This window comes from Gavialis gangeticus, unplaced genomic scaffold, assembly GCF_001723915.1.
Source record: "Gavialis gangeticus isolate Ggan-Ray unplaced genomic scaffold, GavGan_comp1, whole genome shotgun sequence".
Classification (NCBI taxonomy): domain Eukaryota; kingdom Metazoa; phylum Chordata; order Crocodylia; family Gavialidae; genus Gavialis; species Gavialis gangeticus.
The window spans coordinates 23,912,793-23,923,553 of NW_017728996.1; the positions used below are offsets into that span (position 1 = coordinate 23,912,793).

General features: G+C 40.9%; 1 protein-coding gene across 1 annotated transcript in view; it reads left to right on the forward strand.

Moving 5' to 3' along the window:
- The window catches only part of ATP8B4 (ATPase phospholipid transporting 8B4 (putative)), a 247,388-nt gene that overhangs the window by 6,083 nt on the left and 230,544 nt on the right, over nt 1–10,761 (forward strand). Inside the window, 2 exon segments of the mRNA XM_019504155.1 lie at nt 2,593–2,660; nt 9,644–9,702. Coding sequence (XP_019359700.1) covers nt 2,630–2,660; nt 9,644–9,702 — 90 coding nt within the window. The 5' untranslated portion in view covers nt 2,593–2,629.

Consider the following 10,761-nt stretch of genomic DNA (forward strand, 5'->3'; position numbering starts at 1 on the left):
AAAAAAAAAAAAAAATTATTCAAGATGGCAGAGAGGTCTTGATCCACTCTGTTAGGGAAATGCCTCTAATAACTTGAGGAAATTAGTCATTTATAGATGCATTTAACATACCAAAACAGGGAACTGATTCACATTTCATGTGGATAAGTTAGGTAAAATTGGTATTCTGAACAGATACTAAGATGATAGAAAAGTGCTTGGGTACTTTTTTGAGTAGTAGGAAAATGGACATCAGGGAACATGTCCTTGTTTCTTATAGGAAGAAAACTGTAGGACAATTACTATTTAAACACTATTCTGTAATCAGGATTTAAAATGTTTGGAGTCACTACTTCTTAAGGGCACTTGGATTTGAGAGCATGGACAATGGCAGCTTGGTGCAGTCATCAGAAGGCATGATTTCGTTTTAAATTTAATTCTGCTTGAGAAATTTAGCCAACTGAAAGAAAAAAAATTGTACCTGAAAAGTATATCAGAACTTTTGTTGCACTAGTGTTACATTAGTTGTACCAGTGTCACATCAGTGCAAATCCAGACAGGTCAATGGACCTTAAAACTAGTAAAACTAGTGGAATTGAGGAGATATTCCAGCTCATTTTTTACTTTTAATGGCAATTTCTTTAGTAAAGTATATATGCATCTTTATAGACTAACTAAATAAGATATATACATGCACACACATATAGAGAGAGAGCACAAGTTTTTGTGGACTTGTGCTTGTCTATGTATTGTACTTAGTTAGTCTACAAAGGTGCATATCTATCTTGCCTTCTGACTGACTTCAGACTAACACAGCTAACTACCTCTTTCAATTTCTGTAGTAGGCAGTGAAATGGAGAGATGTAGAGGAATTATATTTTTCCTAAAGATTGAACAGTTTTGACAAGGTGACATAAGCAGTGTTGTTCTTCTGCAGAGCTGACTGAAAATTTGGAGGAAGTTACACAGAAGCTAAAACAAAGGATTGTCTTTTTGACAAAGACCTATTTAGAGAACCGTAATATACAAATTACTTGTGAGCAATTTTTAATATGCATTGGTAAAGAAAAACCAAACAGATAAAAGTAGTTAGCAATGCCTAAAATAAAACAAAATCTCCTTATGTAACAGTGGAAACAGTTTATAGAAATGAGAGTGGAAACTTGGGAGAAGTCATCTGATGTCATCATGAATAACTAAGTACTACGGTCCTGTTAACTTTCCTTGAGTTCCTTAAAATGAGAGTTTCAATATTTCTCATTCTTTCTACTGTTTTCTTTTTGCCTTCTTTCTTTCCTATTTCTTTTCCTTTCCCTAGGCTGTCTGTTAAATTCTGTATAGGAAGAATGCAGGACAATGTAGCACCTTAGGGTGTCTGTAGATGTGTGGGGAGGCTGTTCCAATGTGCTGTAACTTTATGCTAATTAGTATGGTCCAGCAGCCTCCATGTCTCCTGTATCAGCATCCCCATACTTCAGAATGGCAGTGGGTGTGCTTTTAACTAAAGCTCATTCAATGAGATTTAGTTAAGGTGCCCCTGCCTCCATTTTGAAGTGTGGGAACGCTGATGCATGAGGCGCTGTGGCTGCTTTAATCAGAGCAGCTTTCAGAGCTACTCTAATTAAAGCGCTCTGAACCACAGCCTGCTGGGAAGGGCCCAGGGTCCTGTGGCTCAGCTTGGGCTGACCTCTCTGCATCTGCCCTCAGCTGGTCCAAGACCAATCCCAGGTGCTGACTTCAGCCCTGTGCTCTGCGTGAGGTGCTTGGGCTGGAACCTGTGTTGTGCACACTTCAGGCAGCACAGGAGGTCAGTGCCTCTCTCTCTAATTCTCAACCAGGATGACTTTAAAGGGTGTTGAGATGCCACATGATGTTAGCAGTGTTAGGTTGACAAACATGATTCACAAGCTAAACCCAGAGATTTTTACATAGGAATCCACAGTTCTGACCTGTTGTAGTTCTGCTGAGTTCTTTTCAATAGATGAACTTTTCTATTTTTTGTTGTCACAACTAAACTGGCATTTTTTGAAGGATACCTTGAGTCTATCAAGGGATGCCTCAGGTCTAAAAAGGCTGAGAACCACAGGTCTGTCTTAAAAAAATTGCAAGTATTTTGTATGTATTGAAGGATATTTTTTTTATTGACTTGTTTGCAGATACACTGAAACTTACAGAGTATTTTGGGTACACAGTGTTGTAAATGGGAGAGATGTTGCAAAAGGAGGCTGTTTTAATATTGTCTTGGCATTGTTTTATTAATCAGTTGTTTTTCTGTGATCTTCTGCTATCACATATGGGTCAGATTCTTCTCTTGGAGATGTAAGGATATGTGCATGTCCCAGAACAGAATGAAAACCAAAAATTATTTGCATGAATTTATCTGGTTGTTTTTACTAACTTATTAATACATAAATGGTTATTCAGAAGGTGAAACAGCAGGTTAACTTGATGTGACATAAATACACAAATACCATAGGTTAAACTAATTCCTAGTTCAGCTCCAATGAAGTGAAAGAACTTATTCTAGGATTAAATGTGATCCTTTGAAATAAGAAAACATAGAACAATGCAAGGTTCTGTGTCTAAAGGCCTGTATTTTATTCACTCATGTAGGCTGACAGGTGGTGCTCTACGAAAACTAACCAGAGTGATGATGTTTTGTAGGGAAAAGAAAATAGTAGGTAAGTGACCTATTTGTTTCGTATGTATACATGAGCACGTGTAACAGGAAAAATATAAAGTGTTTGTTGTTTAAACGTTTTGATACAGATGTTGATTTTGCAGAGAGGAGATAGTAAGCAATCAATCTTATTTCTGATGTGTACTTGCAGTGAAAATGGAAAATTGCTCTTAGGTTAAAATGATTCCTTTTGTAAAGCAGCAGACAGGCAGAAAGAGTGAATGTAGATCACGTGTTTACCTATGAAGTTCATTGTATCATAGAAATGCACTGCTGGATAGCATATACATTTTCTTTTCGAAGTGTGGAAACCTAGCCTATATATATGAATTTCTCACATTTCATTTTGTGGTACTTTGAACATTTTAAGCCAGCTAGCTAAAGCTCTCTCAACTCAAGAAAGTTACAAAATGTGTTTCCTTCTCTTCCATTAATTTCTGATATAAAATGAGGATAGTCATGAAAACTGCAGATAAGTTTAGAATGACAGACTAATCTTGAGCTAGATCACTTTAAGTACAGGAATCCTTGAGGACACAACAGCAACCAGTCTTCTAACTACTCCTGTTGCGCCTTTTTTTGCCCTCTGAAGTGGTGGTTATGAGAAAAGGACAGGACTGGCTGCAGCAAACACTACTGGCCATAAGATTCTGGTTTGAAGTTTATAGGAAACGTGTATATGTACTCCATCTCTGGTGCGCATCTAAAACCCCACCATGTGCCCTGGAAATAACTATTTGACTTTCATATTCCTGTAGTATCTTATTAATTGTGCATTGGAATGTGAAGACTATTTATTCTTACAGGGTGTAACACACTACATGCTGAATATCTGCAATATACTATTCTGAACATAAATGTAATAGTACACGTATTATCAGTGGGAATCTTCAATAGTAGGAAAAATGTATATAACTAATGTAAGAGCACTCAAAATAATTGCTTATGTATAATAAAATACCCAAGTAACTGTGTGACACTGTTGCACTCCTTTGTTTGTTATAATGTAGCTATTTTTGATGTATGCATTAAGTTAATATTTGGGATTTTGGACTTCAGTAGGAAGAGAAATGGATAAAATCATGAAGGTCTGTAGATTGAAAACCCACCTGAAGGAACCCACTGGAATCTCCTAGTATAATAACAGTTTATACCATTCATGCATATGGTCAGAGTCAGGTTTTGTCTGATGTCTTCAGCTGGTGGGTTTGCCGCCAAACGTGCGTGGAGCCCCCCCGCACTCCTGTGGGATGCTCTATCTGCCCCAGCATCACAGTGTTCGCAAGCGAGTGAGATATGTAGAAAAAACATTTAAAGCTATGTCTATGGCCAAATTGCTGATTCTTTGAATCAGCATCAAATCTTCAGATTCGGATTTGTCCAAATTGAATCGGGGACAGTGATCTGAATTAACGAAGTGAATCACTGTCCCCAGTTTGGACCAAATCCAATCTGAATTGAATACGGCCTGTTTCGCACACCCTTAGTGGGTAGCTTCCTTAGGTATGGAAGCTTAAGGGTTTCTGAAACTACTATTTGGGGTATGAAATACAACAAGAATGCTTTTTTTCTTTTTACTTGAGTTCAGGCATATGTCTTATGGTCTTGTTAGAGGACAATCTGGGACAACCTTGTGGCCTATCAATTCAGCTGCCTAATTGTTCATAGCAATCATTGTTGATTGAGAGAATGGCTTTTCCTCCCATCTCTCTTTTGAAGGAGCATTTGTTACTTTCAAACAAAAAATCGTATTCCACTAAGTACAGACATTTGGGGAGATTAATTTGGGTTCAAAATGGCCGCTCGATTTAAACTTAGTTCATCCTGATACTGACCTTACACTTATACACCTGGTCTTAGTAGCCAGCATTCGGTCTAAACCTGTAACTGAACAGAATTTCCATGTACACAAACTGGTCTAAAAATTGCAGAACCTGGTTTAAGTTAGACCTGAATCTATGTTGTATCAGACTTATTTGATTTAGGTTAAACTGGTGCATGGAACTTCTGTACACTTTTCCTGTGCAGCCCTGGGACTAGGAAAACCCAGGCACTGGCCCCAGCCCCAGGGCTGCTCTTTTAATCTCTCCCGTTCTTTTCACCTCTTCCGTGAGCCATTGTTTGTCCCACCCGCCCTGTCCCTTGCTCCACTCCCCTCCTCTCCAGCCTGTCAGCCCTTTCAACTCCCATCTCACAAGCTACTCAGGGTGCAGCCTTTTTAATCAGCATTCACCACTGCCGGAGTTGAGGAACTAAGTCTGGGTAGGGAAGGGGTGGGAGGGATGGGGCTATAGGTTCCCTGGGGAGGGACCCAACCCCACCAGCAGATTGCGCCAGTCCTGTCCACTCCACCTATGGGTTCATAGATTTCATAGACGTTAGAGCTGGAAGGGACCTTGTGAGAACATTGGGTCCAGCCTTCCGCCAAAGGGGTAGAAAGTCAGCTGGGGTTAGATGACCCCAGTAAGGTAAGCATCCAGGCATTTCTTGAATGTATCCAGAGTAGGTGCTTGCACCAGTTCTGTCGGGAGTCTGTTCCAGACTCTGGAGACTTGGATGGTAAAGAATTTTTTCCTTATGTCCAGTCTAAAACAGTCTTCCAGCAGTTTGTGACCATTAGACCTCGTCTTCCCTTGGGGTGCCCTGATGAACAGACGCTCTCCCGGTTCCTGATACACACCCCTTGTATACTTATAGGCTGCCACCAAGTCCTCTCTGAGCCTTCTCTTCAGGCTGAGGAGTCCCATGCCTCTCAGCCTCTTCTCATAAGGCCTACTCTCTTGACCTCTAATCATGCACGTGGCTCTCCTCTGGACTCTCTCAAGCTTCTCCACGTCTTTTCTAAAGTGTGGAGCCCAGAATTAGATGCAGTACTCAAGTTACAGCCTTACCAATGCTGAGTAAAGAGGGAGGATGACTTCTTGGGCTTTGCTTGAGATGCATTGGTAGAGGCAAGCCAGAGTTTTATTTACTTTGCTGGCTGTGGCATTGCATTGGTGGCTTATGTTCATCTTGTGGCTCATGTCCACCCTCAGGTCATGCCTTTTCCATACTCCTTACAGGTCATGCCTCTCCCCTCATCATTTGGCAGACCCCCTAACCCTCCTGCTACCCCCACTCCTGCTTTACCTGATATCAGGCAGCCATTTTGAATTGATTTAACTTCCCCCTACCATCCCCAAATGTCTGTACTTAGCCTTTGTGGCAGTTGGAATACAAACATACTCAAGTATTAAAGGTTTCTCTATCATCATCAAACACTCCGCCTTATCCTGTTTTTGCCTTGCATTTCTGCTTCCAGCCTATATGTTTAGGGTTCTAGTATTTTACAAATTCATGATTTTTTGCTGCTGCTGTTCTGAATCATACCTTCTACTGCACACCCCCAGGCTCTGCTGAACTTGTCTTTGTCAGCCAGTGGCCTACAAGGGAAGTGGGATTAATTTCAACAATATGGGAGGAGTTATGTGGCTGGTCCAGGAAATGTTGCAGTGCTAAAAATTAACTTAGAAGTACCAGACTTCTAAGCCATATTGACAGCCAAGAGACCGGTATAATCCAAGTGCTGTAACAAGCAGTACTGAAGGCGATGGTCATATCCTGATGCTTCAATGGGTGACTATTATTTATCTTCTGTTGGGGCTGATTATGAAAGTTGGGAGTTCTTTGAACAAACTGAGGGGGAGGGCTTTGAGGGTGTAACAATCTGAAACGGCGAATGATTTTTCTAGGTCTTTGGATTTGGCAACTACGATGGTTCAGTAATTTGGACATGAAATGAGAATCACACTCAATTTAGTGCTTACTCTGCTCCAGCCTTCATTTCTTCAAGTTTCCATTTGTGCTTTCTAACTCAGGCATCTATCTCTTCAGTGGGAGGAATATAAACTGAAACTTTGTTTGATCAGATATTTTAGCTTTCTCACTTCTTCCTTGGAACAAGATACCACATAGTCATAGCACCTGCATCTCTTCAATTCATTTTTTTTTGCTAATAGCTATAAAATGTGGTATAGTTTGTGCTGTTTCTGTTTCCTATTGTATTTCTCTTTGCTACAACCATTTAACTGTATAGACTCTACTCACTGGCAAGCATGCTTATCTTGAAAGTCTCACAATGTGAATGCTGTTTTTTGCAGAGTTCTGTAAACTTTGTAAAAGTGGTATTTTGCATTGTTTGGGATCACCACATCTCTTGCTGTCCAAGTCCTGGAGATGGTTTTATATTCAAAATGCAGAACTTTTAACAACTCAGAATTCATTTGTGTTTCCGTTATGAAGACAAGAGTCCTTTTGAAAAATTTAGATCTAGGTTTGAATTTATTTCACTTCTGATATTTGAGATGTTCAGATCTAGAATTCTGGTTTAGTCTAATCTTTATTAACTTTTTGTAGCAAGCCAAAAAATCATCCAATAGAATTCCTACACTTCCTAAAAAAATAAAAACAAAATCTGTTCAGGAGATGTAAGCAGTTATGTAGAAATTGAATTATTATATCAGGGTGTTTTTTTCTGTAAATTTTTTTGGCTGTAGTTTCAAGGACACAGCATTCTGGATGGAAGAATATTTACCAAACAGATTGTTAAAGCAAAACTTTAAAATCCCAGTTTAACCAATTGCCTGCTGTTTAATATACTGCTTTAGGTACATATTGCAAAATGCCCATACAGTGGTGCGGACTGGTTGAACTGCTAGCATAGTGTTGCTGTGCACTGCTGTTGAGTTAATGGTGTATAGCAAAGGGTTTTATGTATGTAGAAACAGTCTCACCTGTGGCAAAATCAGATGCACTTTGCAAAAGTGAATAAAATTAGTTCAGTTTATGATAGCATAAGAGTGATGTTATAGCCATGGTCCAGAAATTATGCAAGAGGCAAGGATTTCTTAGGATGATATCTTTTTTTGGACCAACTATATAGTTGGGATTAAGTTACACAGCCTAAAAATTATTACCTTTGTACAGTCTTCTTACGTCCTAGGATGATTTTATTGGCCGTTTTCTCTTTGGTTTCTGGAATGCTATTCACACCCCAGAGCCTGAAAAGTGTTCTCCCCCTCCTGGAATCGTTCTCCCCCTCCACCAGTACACATTGTTGAAGTCTTTTGGGCCCCCTTTCTAGGTGCGTTTCTAAGAGATCAGGAAGGTACCTCCTCTTTAATGTAGGAACTTACAGTTCTTGATCCCAGGGATCTTCTCCTTTCCAATGACTGTTTCAGGTATTTTGAAATGGTCTCTTTCTGCATTAAAAGGCTAATACCTCATTGCAGACAGAAAACGTATTTTGTGAGGCAGCAGAAGTATTGCCAATGTCAAGTATTAAAAAATTATGCCTCGGAAAGCTCCAAAATTAAGAAATTGGATTGAAAAATAAAGAGATTTTTTTAAAGCTGGGTTCTCTTTTTTCTTTCCTAAGTTTTCTGTCTCCAGGGTTCATGTTTTCAATCTTTTCTTTGCAAGTAGAAGGATTAGAAATGCAAGTGTTTTTCAAATGAAAACTGAGATTCTCATGTGTCCTTATGACCTCAACACCTGGAACTTCTAGAAACATATCATGTTGCAAGACTCATGATAAACTTATGATGTTTCCTAGCTGCGCATCTGACACTTTCTAGAGCAGTGTTTTAATTTTTTAAAATTAAAAATACGCACATATTTTTCTAAGATAAGGCATTTTACACCAGTCTGAAAAGCATTTATTTCCGTTCCTTAGTTATTATTCCCCATGCTGTAAGAACTCCTTCTTCATTTTAATTGACTTTTGTTTTATGCTTTGTACAATTTACCTCTGCCACTTTGTTGTGGAAATGCATAACATCCTGGTAGAACAACTTGAAATGCAAATGCAAGTGTGTGTTAGGCATGTGAATCAGTATTTTACCCCTTGTCCCTGCTCCTCAGAAAAAATCACATTGAAAGCTTTAGTAGGTCTGGTGCATTGTTGCTGCGATGGTCCAGGAAATGTAGGAGAGACAAGGATTTTTAGTGATATCTTTTAATGGACCAGCTATATAGTTAGGGGAGCTGTTGGACAAGTGTTTGGGCATCAAGTACCCTTCCTCAGATCCTAAACAGTATGAAGGGAGGTATTGCACTGATCATATTCCTTTGTCAATTGGACATGCTTGTCTAGAAGTGCATAAGGTTGCTTGCTATGTCTTTCACTCAAGTAATGAGGATGTGGTTTCATGCTTGCCTGCTGCTCTGAGAATGAGTCTTCTATGCCCTTTGTATTCCCAGTGAAAATGCAATCTCACCAGTATGTTAGGGCTTACTAGTCAAAGATTAACTTTCACAGAAAAAAATTGAAGGACAGACACATGCGCACACTCTTAGGGGCATGTTTCTCACAGAACACCCACTCCCTCTCTGATCTCACTGTCCTCATGTTCAAGGGCTTAACACCTTTAAAAGGCAAACTTAGGAACAAAAATTCATAAGCTGGCTAGACACTAAGAACCAAGGACTAAATGTTGGTATTGGTTTTATGGCACATTATATTTAGCCCAACTCCTGAATTCCTTCCACATAGGAAAGGTGAGAATGACCTCCTCTTTTTTGATAGGCCTTGATCTCCCAGTAAGTAGTAGGCCTGTGTGAAGTGGCTAGTATTTGCTTTGGATTTAGCCAATTCAGAGAACAGTGATTCAATTTTGTGATTTGAATCACTGTCCTGATTTGATTCAGCCAAATCTGATTCGGAGATTTGGCTGGTACTGAATCTCTGAATCACCCAGACCCACCCCCCGCCCACTCTCCCAGCCTGGCAATGACTGCCCCGTCCACCTGGAAACAACCATCTCAGACACATGTATAACAGGGAATTGTCTAAAGGGCCTGAAAATTGCTTTTAAAGAGGTGACATATAGTAAGACTTTGGTATACTGGTCAATCCCATAGCCAGTTAAGTGCTGTTTCTGTCCTGATTACAAATATTTTCATTATCTTTTAATTATTATGGGTTTTTTCCCCCCTATTTTTCAGAGGAGGAGCGGAGAGTAAAAGCCAATGATCGTGACTATAATGAAAAATTTCAGTATGCGGTAAGTTGCCATTATAATGTTGCATAGTAATGGGCATATACTTACAGTTTGTTTGAGTTACCTTGTGGAAATCTGTGAAAGGAAAGGTTAAATAGTTCTCTATTTCCATGAATTAATTTTAGGGAAACAATTCCCTTGTTTGTTAATGGCAGTTGCATTATAATGGAAAGAAGGATCCAAATGTGTATTGGTATCACCCGAGGAAGGATTGATATTTGGATTTAATCTTAAACATGAGCCTGCTGTCACTAATATTTTGTTAGTACCAGGGGTGGGCAAAATACTGCCCGCCAGGCAATTTCATTTGGCCCACAGGTGGGTGCCTACGAATTCACTGTATCTGGCCTGGTCCTGGGCTGCCCCTTCTGTGCTTGAATGGGGCTGAGCCCCGCTCACTCCCATGGGGGAGCATGGGGCCTGCACCAGTGCCCTGAGGCCGGGGAGACAGGAGTGCGGAGCTCGAGTTGGTGGGTGCTCAGGGTCTGCCTGGCTCACATCTTGTGGGGCTCACATGCAGTTCCCGGGTTCTCTGCCCTACCCTCACGCCTCTGAGGGGAGCCCCGCATGATGAAGCCAGCAGCCCAGCCCCAGTCACTGCTACATGCTATGGAGCCAGGCCAGCTCTGCCCCTTTCTCTGCTGCCCCAGTCAAGTTCAGTGACCTGCACTGCCAACTTCATCATGTGGGGCTCCCCCCAGCAGTGTAGGGCTTGGGCACATGAGCCCTACATGATGGAGTCAGCAGCCTGGCCACATGCAGTCCTGGGGCTCACTGGGATTGTGTGCTGTTGGGGGGCCCTGCCTGCTGCTACCACTGGTGGCAGGGGCTGTGCGCAATAGGGAGGTGTTTATAGGGGAGACCCTCCACACACTCCACCATACACACGAACCCCCACACACCTCCCCAGCCACCTGCCTCCACACACCCACAACCCTCATACCCATCCACATCCATATGTGGACCCGGGAAACTATAGGCCAGTTAGTTTTACCTTGATCCTAGGCCAGCTGTTTGAGAAAATTATTCTGGCACACATCCACGAGGGGCCAGCAGGGGACT